Genomic DNA, 16,278 nt, shown 5'->3' on the forward strand with positions numbered 1-16,278 from the left:
CCGCGTGTCGGAGCAGCTGAGGGTGCCCAAGCTAGCAGCCGGGTCAGCCCCACCTGTCTGCCTCTGGAGCCCGGGGGTTGGTCCATGACCAGAGAGCACACTCCTACCCCAGGCAGCTTCCTGTCCTTGGGAGGTTCTAGAGCTGGTACCCTGGAGTCTGTGCAGTGGGCCTAGGGCTGCGCAGGTGGGCTCCATGACTGGGAAGGAAGTCACAGCCTCCTGCCTCCAACCCCACTGGGCAGACAGACCTTGGCTGCCCTCAACTGTGAGACCAGGGCATCCATTCCCGACTCTTCTGCTCACCTTGAACCAGTGGCTTCCCCTTGAACCTGGGTCCAGTCAGCCCTAAAAGTGTTGTGGAAATTTGGGTTTTCACAGTCACCCAGGTCAGGGCAGGGAGGCCTGACAAAAACTCTGATCTCTGCCTGGGCCTTCTTGGCCTGCCTCTCGGGCTGTGCAGCCTCTCTCCCCGTGCAGCCTCTCTCCCCCCTTTGCCCAGGCACCAGCTATGCAGGCCCTCCAGACCTCACGTGGTAGGCCCTCCCCTGCCCGGGGCCTCCCACCTGTTCTTCCTTCCTGGGGGAAGCCCTCTGTGACTCACAGGCCGGACCCAGACCCCTGGTTCTGTGGTCTTACAGCACGTGTGCACTCTCGCAATCATTTACGTCTCTCGTTTAATCCCCACTGAACTGCAGGCTTCCCTGGGACAGGGATGGAGTCTTCTGCTGGCCGCAGTATGCCAGGCCCCGGGCTTGGTGCCTGGTGTTCAGTAGCTATCTGTGGGTCGGGCAATGGAGGCAACCTCCGAATCCATATCCAAACAATTAATTGCCCCACCAACTAATGGAAATCAAATCTTACAGATTACCATTTGATTGGACTGTGATACACTGAAGCCAGTCAAGAGTGATTAAAAACAAAAAACAAAAAAACCGCCTGCCAGCTTAATGAAATGCTGTTCCAGAGGGGAGGGGCTGGGCCTGGCCCCAGCAGACCCAAGATGATGCCCTCCGTGAAGCTGCTCATTCTATCTGGTGTCCGGAGAGGCCTTGGGCCTCTACTGTCTGACCCCTGGAACCAGATCCAAGCTGCCTCGGCCAGTGGGACAGACAGGCCTTGCTCACAGGGGTCTGGATTACTCAGGGGGAGGCTGGGAAAAGCAGGGGTTAGTCCAGGGCGCCTATCTAGGCCTCTGGCCATGGGCGCTGCTGAGGCCCGAGCAGCCGCAGGACTACATTTCCCAGAATTCCCCGAAGCCCGTGAGTGAGCCATTGGAAGATTTAAATAGCCCAGGTCTGAGGCAACCTGGCCGCAGCTGTGGATCGTCAGCCTCTCCAGTGGCTCCATTGGCGCTGGCCTGCGGTGGTGGGCTCGATTGGCTGCCCAGCTGGCACTGACGTCCCCTTGGAGCTGGTGGCAGCCAGAGGTAAACAGCCATGTGCAATCCTCCACTCTATATTTAACAGCTGCCGCGGAGCAGACAGGGAGGCAGGGAGCGGTGGCCGCTCTTGTCTTCAGGGAGAAGGCCTTGCAGCTGGGCTGGCACCAGCCCTCGCGCGTGAGCGTCACCATGCCAGCGTCCCAGAGCCGGGCCCGCGCCCGGGACCGCAACAACGTCCTCAACCGGGCCGAGTTCCTGTCCCTGAACCAGCCCCCCAAGGGGGCCACGGAGCCCCGCAGCTCTGGCAGGAAGGCCTCGGGCCCCTCGGCGCAGCCCCCACCCCCTGGCGAAGGGGCCCGTGAGCGGCGCCAGTCACAACAGCTGCCCGAGGAGGACTGCATGCAGCTGAACCCCTCTTTCAAGGGCATCGCCTTCAACTCCCTGCTGGCCATTGACATCTGCATGTCCAAGCGGCTGGGGGTGTGCGCCGGCCGGGCCGCATCCTGGGCCAGCGCCCGCTCCATGGTCAAGCTCATTGGCATCACGGGCCACGGCATACCCTGGATTGGGGGTACCATCCTCTGCCTGGTGAAGAGCAGCACCCTGGCTGGCCAGGAGGTGCTTATGAATCTGCTTCTGGGTGAGTGTGCCCTCTACCCAACACCCACCCCCATTAGGACCCCTGGGAGGGAGCCCGCCTCACCCTGCCCAGGACCAGCCAGGCCCTCCAACACCGGCTGGAACCATCTAATGAGGTTAGACAGGAAGGCTGCCCCAGAAACAGGCAAGCCTCCGGCTTGGGAAAGAGAGCACCAGGGTGCACAGGCAAGAGCCCCCTGCAGAGTGGGGGCTTCAAGAATGCAGAGGCCCAGTGGGAACCTCTGAGGGGGGTCCTGCTCTCTGCAAAGTGCTCCACTGCCCCAGAGGCAGCTTGAAGGGAGCAGAGGCTGGAGGCTGTGGCTATCCTCTGGGGTCCGGTGGGGGTCCTGGAATGGAGTGTGACAACTTCTGGGGTCCTTGAGTTCCTCGGCTGCTTGTAGGCAGCCCTTGTCGGTTGCCCGGTTCAGGGACTCTGCCAGCTGCCCAGGATTCTCCTACAGGGACTGGGTGTATGGGGGGTCCGGTCAGGGCCCCCACCCACTCACAGCTCCTGGGGTTCTTACCTGCTGCTCCCCTAGGTGAGTCACTGGAGGAGAGGGCCTAGCGAGCTGGTCTTGATTTGTTTTTCCAAAGTCCTTGCCACCAGTGTGTCTCAGTTTAGCACTGCCCTATGCCAGGTGCCACGTGGGGCCCATGTGAAAGACAGGCCTCCCGTCCACCTATGAGGTGGTGCCCGGCCCCCATCTGGCCCTGATCCCCCAGGTGCTTGGTGAATCCCTGCTTCCACCCTCTGTTCTGGGGCACAGGTGGGTGGGGGTCTCAGGCTAAGCAAACACTGACAAGGCGTCCCAGTTCCAAAAGGGGTATGGGTTGGACCACTGAGGACTGCCGTCCCAAAGGAAGTTACCATAATGTGTATGTCTCCACTCAGGTCTCAGACAGTCTGGGGCTGGGGGCTCTGTGGGTGGCATATGGGGAGGAGACAGAGGTGGTTGGGTCTGGCACCATCGTTTTCTTGGTATCATTACTTGTTATTTCTCCCAAATAGACAGTCTATTATCATTCCCACTTTATAGATCAGGAAACAGGCTTCCTATAAAGAAAGCAAGCTGGCTCAGAGTGGGAATTTGCACCAGGTCAGCCCAACATCTAGGCCCATGTTCTCTACAGGCACCGTGCCATGGGCTTGGGAGGGAGGGACAGCGCAAGGTGGCCCAGGCACCGTACCAGGGCCTCCTGGGGGTGGAGCCCCATTCTCATTACCTGGGGTTTGCCAAGTGCCCACTGCAGTCCCACAGCGGGCAATGGCTCCAGGAAGCTGTGTTGGGGGTTTGGGTGCCTGCTGTCCAAAGACAGGTGTGAAAAAGCATTCTCAAGCCTCCCCTTGCAAGCCCACATTCCTAGACCACCGTCTGCATGTCCTTCCCTGTATGATGCTGGTGATGGTGAAGCTTATGTGTGATTTGTTCAGTGTTTACTCTGTGCCGGGTTTTGCATAAACTGTGTCATCACTTCTAATCCTCAGCACACCACCACAGGGTGAAGGGTGAAGCTGTAATTCTTCTCCATTGAAAGAGGGGAAACTGAGGCATAGGGCGATGACCTGCCACAGTCATGCAGCTGGTCAGTGATGGGGCCAAGATTAGAAATGGGAGCAAGGCTGACTTGTTAGGATGAAGTTTCTGGTTCATTCCAGCAACCAGTCTGCATTACAGGAAGCAGAACAAGATTCGAGATGCCTCCCTTCTTGAATGAGAATAACAGTTGTTTTTAACTTTTTTAAAACATTGTTTATTGAGCTTCATTATGTACCAAATACTATTCCATAAATGTCCAGTATTTCATGGTTTAATTGGCCTTCTAAAGTAAATATTAATATGCCCACTTTACAGATGAATTAACTGAGGCTCAGAGGGGTCAAGAGCCTTGGCCATACCACACAGCTCTAAGTGGGAGGTCCAGGAACCAAATCTAAGTCCTCCAGACTGCAAACTCCTCACCTTCCCCCTCACTGTCAGTCTGCCGGTTGGACGTAGCACCCAGTCTGCTCCTGAAGGGTGAATGCAGCGAGGAGGCGGAGGGCCTGGGAGGTCTTTTGTCTACCATCTCCTCTGTTGGCACATCCAGGTTCTGAGACCACAGAAAGATAAGGGCCTGGCACAAAGTGGCCGCTCAGCACTAGCCACACAGAGCGGGCAGGGTGGCCTGCGAGCCCAGGTCACTCGGTGGGGATGCAGATCTCGGCCTGGTAGGAGAAAACTGCAGCGAATAGCCAAGGTGGGTCCCACTCCCACAACTCTGTCCGACTGCCGAGAGGGCTGTGACACGGTTCCCCACCCAGCAAAACAGACCATCTGCCAATCCTGGGGGTTCTGCCTGTCCTTCTTTCTCTGGGGAACCCAGGCTGGACTTTGTCCAGGTCCTTGCTCCAACCTTCCTCACCCTCTGTACTTGGTCAAGTCCGTTCTCTCCTCCGAGCCTCAGTTTCCTGATCTGTACGTGGGGCTTCATAGCTGTGGTGGGGATTCAGGAGGCACTGGTTACCCTCCCTGTGGGTGGCCAAGGCCACTGTTGTGGGAACTGCAGGGCCCGGCAGGGTGAGGGAGTCCTGCTCAGGCCTACCCTCCCCTCGGAGCACCAGGCCCCCCAGCAGATTCCTGGGGGCAGTCCCTGGGCTGGGGGCAGGGGCTTCCTCCTGTACAGTTGGCACCTGGGCCCCCTCAGCCCTGAAGGGGAAAACCCGGGAGATTTGGGAAATGGGAGTTCCAGCCACCAGGTCTGGGAAGAGTCCCAGCTGCGCCAGAGGGAAATTCTCCACACCGCTCCCTGCCCCGGGGCATGTGGCCCAGGTTCTGGAAACCTCAAAGCCAGAAGGGGTCTTAGCAGCTGCCAAAAGCTTGGACACCAGGGTCATCTGGACCTGGGTGCAGTCCTGACCCTGCTGTGGAAACTCTGGCACGTGAGCCTCCATGAGCCTCATTGTCCTCATCTGTCAAGTAAGTTGCCTGGACACTTCACTGAAGAATCACACATTAGGTGCTTGGCATATCCTGACACCAGCTAATCCTTGTGCAGCGATGATGATCACCAACACCTTTACCCAAAGCTGCCCCAGGTCCCCCTCGGTCTGGGTCCCCTCCAGGCGCCAGACACCCGTGGGGTGACCCAGGCCCCTCCTTGTCCCTCCCCCACGGCATCTGGCTCGATGGTCCTAGGAGAGCCAGGTGACAGGTGACCTGGGCCCATCCTAGCTCACCAAGCCTGTCCCGGTTTCTTCAAAGGCCTGTCTGCGGTGGAGAATCACCTCCATGTCTAGTTTGCCATGATCTATGCAAGTATCTTTATAGAGATTTTCTTGATTATGACAACTATGCATTCTTCCTTTTCTATTTCATTTCATTTTTCTAATTCTTTTTTTGTTATGATAAAGTATGCACAACATAAAACTGACTGTCTTAACCATTTTTAAGCATACAGGTCATGGCAGTACGTACATTCACACTGGGTGCGGCCGTCCCCTCCGTCATCCAGGACTACTTCATCTTCTCACACTGAAGCCCCGTCCCCCCTCTTCCAGCCCGTGGCGCCCACCACCTACTTTGTTTCTGTCTGTGAATACGATGGCTCTAGGCACCTCTTAGACGAGCCTCCTATCAGTGGACTCCCTACAGTATCTGTCTTTTGGTGCCTGATTTATTTCACTGAGCGTATGTCCTCAGGTTCATCCATGTTGAAGTATGTGTCAGGATTTCCTTCCTTTTTAAGGGTGAATAATATTCCATTTGTGTGGCTGGACCATGTCTTGTTCATCCGTCACCCACTGATGGACATGTGGGTTCTTCTGCCCTTTGTCTGCGGTGAGGGGTGCTGCTGTGAGTATGGGTGTGCACGTACCTGCTCAGATCCCTGCTTTCAGATCCTCTGAGTATGTACCCGGAAGTGGAATCGCTGCATCACGTGGTAATTTCAGGTTTAGTTTTTTGAGGAGGCGCCTTACTGTTTTCCACAGCAGCTGTGCCATTTTCCATTCCCGTGAGCGGTGCACAAGGTTCCGATTTCCCCATGTCCTTGCAAACCCTTGCTGTTTTCTGTTTTTTTGGTAATAGCCATCCTAGTAGGTGCAGAAGAGTGGTGTCTCACTGCCGTTTTGATTTGCATTTTCTTAATGACTAGTGATGTTGAGCACCTCTTCCTTATACCTTCTTATAGGAAGGAAAATTCAAATATTACAGGGATAGATGATGAAAAAGCAAGCGTCTCTTAACCCTGTCCCCAGGAATAACTGCCTTTGCAGTTTGGGTCACTGGCCCCTGGGTTTTCTCTGTGCACATATTAACCGTGTTTCTAAAATGACCTCCTGCAGCGTTTTGCCCAGCTGAGCCTCATTCTCACGGGCATGGTGGACCTGCTGGGCCACGTACCCCACATTTGGAACTGTGGTCTTGGCCCCCTACATCCCTTCACGTCAAGCATGAGGTGTTCAGAAACCCCAGCCAGCCTCTTCCCCCCGCCCCCGCCCCGGGTCCTGCTCTCAGGAACAGCTTGGGTGACAACTGCTCCACAAGCAGGTATGGCCACCCCCTGACCAGGTCAGGGCCCCCCAGGCACCATCAGGGCAGCTGCCCTTGTGGCCAGTGAAAGAAATGAAAGAAAGAGGCGTGTGGTTGGGCAGGCTGGGGACTGCATGGCCTCTGCTTCCGAGCTGCACCCAGTGGGGCTTGGCGCTCAGCTGAGCAAATAAGTGGTGCTGTCGGACATCCAGGCCAACAGCTGTGGTTTCCTGGTACCCCGACAGTCTTCGGAGATAGACAGGGCTGCCTTTAGTATCTGCACTGTCCAGGTGAGAAGCCCTGCAGAGTCCCAGGGTTCATTCAGAAGCACTCAGGCTGGGGGATGTAGGGACAGAGAGGACCCTGGTGTCAGCCCCCCAGGTGCTGAGGGCTGGGGGCAGCAGCTCTGCCTGAAGGCAGGGGCGGCCCTGGTCAGGAGAGGTGTGCAGCGTGGATGCATGCGCACACACACACGCGCGCACACACATGTGCGTGCATGCCTGCTGCTCACACCACCAGAGCAGAGGTCCCAGCGATGAAGGACCGGAGTGTCCCTCTGCCCGCAGGACTTCCCTCCCACCCAGCCTCTGCTCACTGCAACCCTCCCCAGGACCTGTGGCTTCTGAAACAGTGCACTGGTTTTTAAAATAACTTCACTTGTAAAATATACATGACATAGAATGTACCACTCTAATCATTTTTTAGTGTTAAATTCACTGGCATTAAGGATATTCATACTATTGTATATCGACCCCCACCATCATCTCCAGAACTTTATCATCTTCCCAAACTGAAACTCCACCCCCACTGACCACTGGCTCCCCACCCACTGATTTCACTCAGCCCCGTAGCCAAGGTTCCTCCTCCCCAGCCCCCCAGAACCGCTATTCTACTTTCTGTCTCTACAGAGTTGCCTGTTGTAGGGACCTCATAAAAGTGGAGCGGTGCAGTATTTGTCCTTTCGTACAAATAACTTTTTTTAAATGTAAGTAATAATATATGTTGGGGGTAAGAAATATTTTAAATGCAGAATTACACAAAAATAATAAAAATCCTTCCCCCACCCATCGGTCCAGCGAGAAGCAACTGTTAACATTTGTGTGGTGCTTCCAGACTCTTCTCTGCATATAAACACGTTTACATCTTATTTTACAAAAACGGCATCCTATGTTAAGCCCCATTTGGTGGTAGGCCTTTCCACTTGGCACACCCCATCGCTCTCCTCGGTGGCTGTAAATACCCATTTGCCTCGTCACTCACGTGGACCCAGCGGGCCCCATTGTCTAGACGCGGCCACCGCTTGTCCCATCTGCCTCCTCCTCAAGGGCGTTGGGTTGTGCGTGCTTTTCTGTGGTAGGAAAGGTGCTGCAGTGGGCGTCCCTGGCCGTGCATCCCCGTGCACTCTCCTCACTATTCCCCAAGGAGATACTCCTACTATGGCGGAGCTGAGTCAAGGGGAACACGTTGTGAAGACTTCTGAGTGTGAGCCAAGTGTCCTTCAGAGAGTTTAGGAGGGACGTTGATCGCAGCACTTCTGGGCTGGTCCCCCACGTCCTGAAAAGGCCAGGATGGGGGACTGGAGGCAGGGTCATCCCCCCAGGCCGGAAGAGCTGGGACCCCCCCTTCCAGCCCCAACCAGGGAGAGACCCCACCCACAAACCTGACCCTCACCAGCCAACAGGGAGCCCCCGTGAGATTCGGTCTGCTCCTTGCTGAGCGCCCGACGGGCCCCTTCCCCACTCCCAGCCAGCCAATCCCCCTGACGCTAAGCTGGCCCCAGAGAGCCCATCCTCAGCAGGAAGGCAGCCCAAGCTTCAAAGGGGCCATGAGAGGTCATCCCAGCCAGCCCTCTGCCTCAGCAGCCCCCACACAGCCGGCCTCAGGAGGGGCCGGTTCCAAACCCTCAGGATGCAGCTCTTTTCTAAGAAAGCTCTGGTTCCCGCCTCACCCCAGCAACCGGCAGATTCCTTGGCCGGCGCAGGCCCCAGGGTCTCCAGGCTGGGGGAGGACTGAGGGGCCGCCAGGCAGCAGGGCCTCGGGAAGAGTTATGCTTCCAGCACTGGGGGGTTCCGGCTTCTCAGACCGCAGTTGGTGAGACGGGCTGAGGGTGAAGGTGGCCAGGCCACCCGAGTGTGGGAGGTGGTGGGCGAGGCCAACCTGTACCCCAGGCACCATTATGGAGCGCCTGCTGCACACGGCCCTCAGGGTAGTGTCCAGGATGCCCGCCATTTTATCAGTGGTGGGGATGGGCGTGCCGAGGCCATGCAGTCCCAAGCAGCTACCCTTGAAGCTGGTCTGATTCTGGGGCCCGGGTGTGTAGCCACTGGCCAGGCTGACTGCCATGGGTGGAGGCCCAGGGATGTTAGGTGGCCTGACCTGTTACCCACAAGTCTGGCGGAGGGCTCAGCCACTCTCCTGACCCTGGCCCCTGCGTTTCCTGCCAGCAGGCCTCTCTTTGGGGGCTCCCTTGCCTCCTTCCGAGTCCAGGAGGGAATATAGGTCAGGGCACTCGACCAGGTTGTGTGAGCAGAATGCACGGAGCCTAGAGTGGCGACACCATTTGCTTCTATTTCTGGGCCCTAGATTATGTGTGACAGTGTCAGCACCACAGTCACACCGAGGGCTGGCCTTGGTGCTGCAGGAGGCAGAGGGGCCCTGTGGGGTAGCAGGAGGGGACGAGGCAGGTGGCACCCCTGGAGAGCCATCCCCGGTTTGAACACGTCACCCACTGCCTCTTCAGCGGCGAACCCTCAACCCTGGAGGCTGCAGTGTGGTGAGGGGAGGGGCCTCAGCCCATCACACTGCAAAGGGACTCTGTAACTACAGCTGCCGGCCGCCTCCCCGCTGGCCCCAGGGCGCCCTCCGTAGGCTCACCAGCCCCAGGCTGGCCCGTGCCTCACGTGCCCAGAACCTGCAGTGCCCAGCAGCTGGAGGCCAAGTGAATGACTGACCCAGACCGGATGAGGGCCCCCGATGGGCACAGGGCAAAAGGGCAGAGTCCCCACCTCATATGGCCTTCAGCGATAGAACCAGCCAGAAATAGCCACAGGTACCCGAAGGCCCAGATGCGAGTTTTCCAACCATGGGGCCCAGGCAGCCTCAGAGGCCCCCCTGGGTGGCAGGGGAGGATCCCTGCGCTGAGCCCCAGATGCCCCCACCCCCTACCTTCACCCCAGGGCTGCCCCTCCCTGCTGCCTCACATGGGAGTCCGTGCGTGCTTTCACTGGGAGCAAATGCTTCTCTGCTAAGTAATGTGAGAGGTGTGGGTCTAGCCCCATTCTTGACCCGTGGATCCTGACGGCCCATGGGCAGAGCAGGGCATCTGGGGCTGTCAAGGCTAACGGCCTCCTTGCCTTCAGCCGTGGGGCGGCCTGGAGAGCCCCGACGCTGCCCCCGCCCGCCTGCCTTCCTCCTGGACCAGCAGCCATCTGGGCACCTAGTCTGGGGCTGATGCTTCTCTGGGAAGACAGATTTCGAACCAGCAGTAGCTGAGCCTCGGCTTTTGGCTGAGAAACCTGACCTCCGATTGGGCGGGTGACCCACGTCTTCCCGTGGCTAGCGTCGTGTCTGGATCTGCCTCGGGACCAGTCGTGGTCCCCCCGGAGGCCCACCTGACACCCAGACCTGGGGCGGCTACTGCGCTCCAGCACCAGATGCTCTGACTTCCTTCAGGGTGGAGGTCTCAGAACTTGGGCCACACCGTGTGGGGCCTGGTGGGACCTCAGGGGAGGAGGCCCTTTCACCGCCACCTGCCTGATGCCCTGGAACCTGCAGGGTCAGGCCCGGCTGGGATTTAGGAGTAATGATAGCAGCTCCGCCCTCTACCGCGCATGCCCAGCTGCGCTGACCGCTCCACAGGCGGACTGGCCCACTGTGTCCTCCAACACTGCCTCAGGCCAGTCAGCCAAGGCTGCAAAGGCGAAGGGACTCACTCCTAATTAGTGCGGAGCTGGGCCTTGAACTGCACCTGGGATTCTGGAACCTGCCAGTTTTAATCCCTGCCCACGAGCTGTCCACCAGGTGAGGGAGGGGCCTCCGGGCAGGAGAGGGCCAGCGGGTCCTCTGGGCCTGGAGAGCCAGGGTCGCCGCCAAGGCCTCGCTCCAGCCCCCACAGCCCTGGGATCCCTCTCTCCCGCTGGGACTGGGACCTCCCACAGGCTCCAGGTGGCTCCCCGCCTGGGTCTGGCCTCGGCCTGGGTCAGTAGGCTGGCTGGCCGCACACTCCCCTGACAGGCCACCTCCTGGGAGGCCTGGGCCCCTGGGAACAAGTTGCCGTGGAAACGGGGGGCTGGGCACGCACGGCAGCCTCTCCCTGCAGTGCCCCCTCCCTCTGTCCCCCTTCCTGGCTGGCCAGGCGCGACCTGGGTGGGCACCGCCAGCCCTGTGACTAATTAGAGAGGCAGGCCCAGGAGCAGCCAGGGGTTCGAATCCCAAACCAGGAGACCGGATGGAGAGCGGCCACCCTGTGGAGGTCAGGAAATGAGGAAGCCCAGAAGGTCTGCGCCAACCAGGGGGCGCAGAGTGAACTTGGGAGCAATCAGAACGTCCAGTGCGTCCACTGGTAATACAAGCGCTGCGGTGCCTCACCCGCTGCAGCTGTGGCGTCGGCTGAGTGACGTGGCGAGGCCTCGAAAGCAGGGCCCAGAACAGTGTGCAGCGTGTTATCCTTATTAAATCTACGCTCTGGATGGACAGGAGGGTCTGGAGAGGGGCCACCTCCAGGTGGCAGAGCACGGTGATTTGAAATCTCACTTTTGCCTTCTGTTTTGTAAATACTCTGCAGTTAACAGCTATTGTGCCGTTTGTTTTTCAAAAAAAAAGTTCTTCCCCACATTTCCATTTCTGAGCAACAGCCAACAACTCTGACTCCCACTGCTGAGAGTTTCCAGGGAAGTCCCAGCACCAGGCTGCGCTGAACCACCACTTGGCGATAATTTGCCACCCTTCTCTGGCCCTCCGTGTGCCAGGCACAGGGGGATACCAACCCGTCCCTGTGTGCTACAACTTCCCTGTTTGAGCACCGAACACCCTGTGACCTGGGAAACCCCTCTGTCCCCAGGCAAACTGGGAGGGTTGGTCACCCTGCCGGCACAGTGACAGGCCCCTCCAGGAGGTAGGTGTCCCTGACCTCAGATCTCATCTTCTGGGTGAGGGAAGTTAGGTGACTTGTCCAAGGTCACACAGCCCGCAAGCTCCATAGCTGGAACTCAACCTGGTTCTCTACAACCCTTGTGTGCATCGCTGCCTCATCCCCATGCAGGTTTTCTCTTTGCTGTCCCCTGAAGGAAGCAGGCACTGTGATCTCCTAAGGGTCTCCAAGGGCCTTTCTAAGGATGGGGCAGGTTTGTCTGGAGCCCCCTCACTGACTGTGGGTGAAACTGGGGCCTTGGTGTGGTCCCTTCATCTAATGGCACAGAGAGGCAAATTGGCCCCTCCAAGGTCACACAGCAGGGGGAAGGGAGTGAAGGCAGGATGCATGGAGACCCAGGCCTCCCCCATGCTCCCAGGTGGGGAAGGGCCCACCCCACTGGCTCTGTGCCCCAGGCCAGTGACTCGGCTAACATTTGGGGACTGTTTCTCCATGTCTGGCCCTGGGCATAAACTTGTGAGCAAAACAGACTTGGCCCCTGCCACACTGAGCAGTGGTACAGGAGCGCCGGGGAGCTGACTCTGAGCATCTCCACACACCCGCCCCCACCGATTCCTTAGCTGCATCTGGGTGGATGTGATGGAAGAGAAATGTGGCGTGTTGCGAATGCACTGCTCAGGGCCTGACCTACCTGGAAGTCAGGGAAGGCCTCCCTAAGGAGGTAATATTTATGCTGAGGCCCAAAACCTGAGGGCAAATAAGTCAGTGGGGTGGGAAAGGGTGGACCACTCCAGAAAGAAAGAGCCACAGGTATGAACCCTCCCTTGTCCAAGTCTCCCATCGTCCTCTGTAAAGTGGTTTGGCTGCCATAGAAAATATTGTGGTGGTTCCCCAGAAGCTCATGTAGAGTTACCAGATGGTACAAGTATATAACACAAGAAATGAAACATGCGCTCCACAAACACTCGTACACAAACATTCACAACTGCAGAAGGTGCAAACGACCCAGGTGGCTGTGCACAGATGGGTGGGTGAACACATGGTGGTAGAGCCGGACCGTGGAATATTATTCAGCCATAAAAAAGGAACGAGGTGCTGATATACGCTAACAGACGGGCCTCAGACATGATGCCAAGTGGAAGAAGGGAGACACAACAGGCCACGTATCGAATGGTCCCCTTTGCATGAATGTCCAGACTAGGCTAATCCATGGAGACAGAAAGCTGATTAGTGGTCGCCAGGGCCTGGGGGGCAGGGGGGCAGGGACTGGTTACTTAATGGTACTGGATTTCTGCTTGGAGTTATGAAAATGGTTTAGAATGCGGTAGGAGGTGGTGGTTGGACAATCTTATGAATGTATTAGATGCAACTGAACTATATACTCAAAAATGACACATTGCATGTTACATGAACTTTACCTCAACTTAAAAAACGGGATGGTGACGTCCTGCCCTCAGGGCTGGCCAGGGGCTTCAGGGAGGTGCTTTGAGAGAAACCACCAGCCCAACCCCCCCCTTGTCAGGACTGAGGCCCTCCAAGGGGCCCATGGTGGCCCTGACCACCGCCCTCTCATTCAGCACCTTTATCGAATGCCTCCCAGCGGGGAGCACTCAGGTGCTGGCCCTCCCGGAGCACAGGCTGTTCAGGGCGGGGGTGGTGGAGGGGGGACGGCAGGGAGGGTGTGAGCCGCGTGAGTATCGCAGGGAAGAGCATTCCAGGTAGAGGGAACAGCACAGGCAAAGGCCCTGGGGTTCTGAGTGCCAGAGGTCAGTGTGGCTGGAGTGAAGGGAGCGAGGGAGGGAAGGAGGGAGGGGCGGTGAGGTACGAGGCGACACTAACAGACCCACGGGGCCCCTGTCTCCTGCCTGCAGCCCTGCTCCTGGACATCATGACAGTGGCCGGCATGCAGAAGCTCATCAAGCGGCGTGGCCCGTTCGAGACCAGCCCCAGCCTCCTGGACTACCTCACCATGGACATCTACGCCTTCCCTGCCGGGCACGCCAGCCGAGCAGCCATGGTGTCCAAGTTCTTCCTCAGCCACTTGGTGCTGGCGGTGCCCCTGCGCATCCTGCTGGTGCTCTGGGCCTTCTGCGTGGGCCTGTCACGCGTGATGATCGGACGTCACCATATCACGGACGTCATCTCGGGCTTCATCATCGGCTACTTTCAGTTCCGCGTGGTGGAGCTGGTCTGGATGTCCTCAAACACCTGCCAGATGCTCATCTCCGCCTGGTGAGCCACCCGCCTGCGGCTCCAGGGCCGGGGTGGTGGAGGCAGGCGGCAGGAGGTGGCGGGACCGGAGAGGCCCATCGTGGTTGGAGGCTGGCCTGCCTGGTCACCACGCGTCGGGTAGCACCCGGTGCCCCTGCTCCTCCAGCTGTACTTCAAGGCTCTGCCTAGGCAGGCCGGGGCCCGGCTGCGGGGCGGCCCTGCTTAGCTTCTGCTCCGGAGATGACAGACAGAGCCGAGGAGGTGGGAGGGGGGCCGCATCTCGTCTGGTCCTTTCACGGTCGTGACTGTTGAGTCCTCAGCTGTGCCCATCACGCCACAGCACGATGCCCAGCAACATGGCCCCCACCTGCTGCCCACACAGGTGCCATTGCTATTAGCAGTCATCAAGAGCTGTGGACAGCATTTCCCAAAGGGTACCCACCGGACACCAGCCTGCAAGACACTTTGGGAAAGAAAAGGCTTTTGTGGTCAAATAAGTTTGGGAAATGCTGCATATTCGGCCCCCATGTTGGACATTCTTAAGGCCATGACTGTTGTAAAGGACCTGATAAGTCCTGTGGGAAAGCTTCCTGTCCAACCTTATTTGACCCCATGTTTCCTAAAGTTATTTGGCCACAGAACCCTTTTCTAGCAGAAGAGCTATTAACCCCCAAGGAACCGCCATTTCCTCAAGCCCATTTTGAGAGATGCTGCCCCTGAGCTGAGGGGTGAGCTGGCCTCTCCCAGCACCCAGCCCCAGCCTGGGGCGACCAGGCGTCCGTGCCGCCTGCAGAAAGGCCACGGCCATGGTATCGGTGCCACTTTGGCCCCCAGGGGCTGGACTCCACGTGACCTAATAGGTCGTTTCCAAGTAACCCGTTATGGATGCGCATTTCATGTGACAATACAGGTGATATGCAAACAGGCCCTCTCCTTGTGCATTTTCCCTGTGTGATACACGTTTCCAGGCGATAGCGTCTGTTCACAGGGGGTGGGACCGATCTCGCGAGCCCCAGACAGACTGTGGTGTCAGGTGGTCAGGGGACCGTGGGCTCCTGGTCTTCCCAGGCTGGATGGCCCCTTCTCCCCAAGGCCATTGCCCTGTGTCCCCAAGGCCCTGCACCAGCTGCCTAGGCCTGGGTGGTGAAAAGCTTGGGAAGCCCCCCGGGACACTGGTGGAGATGGTCCCTCTGTCCAGCCTCAGGACCCCCTCACTCCCAGCTGACTGGGCCTCTGCCCCCGAGCAAGCGGACAAGCCACCACAGACTGAGGAGAGCTGCCGTGGGGACCTCCAGGGAGCTCAGCCCAACCAAGGGAGCCTGGCCGGTCCGGGGCAGGGAGGCTGCGCCACGAGGGCGGGGAGGGGCGGCGTGAGCCAGGAAGGGGTGGGGAGTGTCCTGGGCCGAGGGAAAGAGGCTGTGCCTGCTGCAGGTGAGCCGGGAGCCCCGAGGGGCAGCACCCAGAGGCGGGCTGAGGGGCGGGACAAGCCTCTGCCGTGGGTGACCCTTGTGCCCGCTGTGTAGGGGGGACAACCCAGGCCCTGGGAGGGGCGGGACTCGTCCAGGGTCACCCAGCCAGCAGGCAGCACGGAGGGTGAGGATCTCTGTCGCAGCCCATGGCCCCGGGCCCCTGTTTTGGCTCACGTGGCCCACGTGAGGGGATATGGGAGCTCATGCTGCCACCCACAGACGGGGCATCCATGTCCCAGAGCTGCCGTGACAAAGCCCTGCGGCCCTGCAGCCCAAAACGACAGAAATCCGTTCTCTCACAGCTGTGGCGGTTGGAAGTCCTCCATCAAGGTGCTCGCGGGCGTGCTGCCTCCGAGGCGCCTGGGGGAGGGGCAGCCTTCCTGGCTGCATCCAGCTTTGTGTTGCCAGCGTGCCAGGGCCACGGCTGCTTTGCCCCAGCCTGTGCCTCCGCCATCGCGGGCCTTCCCACGTCTTGTCACCTCTCCTAGGACAGCAGTCATGCTGGGTTAGGGCCACCCTGTCTTATCTTACATCTTACCTCTGCAAAGACCCCATTTCCAGATAAGGTTCCGTTTGTCAGTACTGGATGGTTAGAACTTCAGTGTTTCTGGGAAGGCGGTTCAACCCCTCACACGCAGGATCCTCTGGGGAAGAAAAACAACCTCCTCCCCAGCAGGTCAAGGCAGGGATACAGAACACGCCTGTCCAAGGAGCCGGCGGCAGATGCTGAACGGCCGCCCTCGGGCCCCGGCCCCTGAGGTCTGCCCAGCTTCCCCTCCTGCTGCAGGGGTCCCACTTCCCTCAAAGTCGGTGGTTCCCCAGGGCCAATGCCCCTGCAGACAGGACCCGAACCCCCCAAGGCCCTGGGCGTCTCTCTTGTGCCTCCAGCATGCCCAGCCCTCCTGGGGTGCAGGGGATCTACAATTTGTCTTTGCTACAAAGGACCCTGGGGCGCTGCACCTGTCAGGGCCACCACAG

At 58.7% G+C, this 16,278-nt stretch overlaps 2 protein-coding genes across 2 annotated transcripts in view; one reads left to right on the forward strand and one right to left on the reverse strand.

Annotated features, from left to right (window-relative positions):
- FAM78A (family with sequence similarity 78 member A) overlaps positions 1 to 2,563 on the reverse strand; it is a 26,825-nt gene extending 24,262 nt beyond the window's left edge. The window contains exon 1 of the mRNA XM_057499142.1: positions 2,545 to 2,563. The gene's annotated coding sequence lies outside the window, so the exon portion shown is untranslated. The remainder of the gene's footprint in view (positions 1 to 2,544) is intronic.
- Positions 977 to 14,758, forward strand: PLPP7 (phospholipid phosphatase 7 (inactive)). The gene is made up of 2 exons (XM_036913549.2): positions 977 to 2,021; positions 13,492 to 14,758. Exons 1-2 carry the CDS (start codon positions 1,571 to 1,573, stop codon positions 13,854 to 13,856), a joined length of 816 nt encoding a protein of 271 aa, XP_036769444.2. The 5' UTR covers positions 977 to 1,570; the 3' UTR covers positions 13,857 to 14,758.
- Positions 14,759 to 16,278: the final 1,520 nt, after the last annotated feature.

This window comes from Manis pentadactyla, chromosome 3 (genome assembly GCF_030020395.1).
Source record: "Manis pentadactyla isolate mManPen7 chromosome 3, mManPen7.hap1, whole genome shotgun sequence".
In the NCBI taxonomy this organism is placed as follows: Eukaryota; Metazoa; Chordata; class Mammalia; order Pholidota; family Manidae; genus Manis; species Manis pentadactyla.

Coding starts and splice junctions, on each gene's coding strand:
- PLPP7 (XM_036913549.2), top strand. CDS start 1,571: ATGCCAGCGTCCCAGAGCCGGGCCCGCGCCCGGGACCGCAACAACGTC. Junction 2,022..13,491: donor GCTTATGAATCTGCTTCTGG/GTGAGTGTGCCC, acceptor TCCTGCCTGCAG/CCCTGCTCCTGGACATCATG.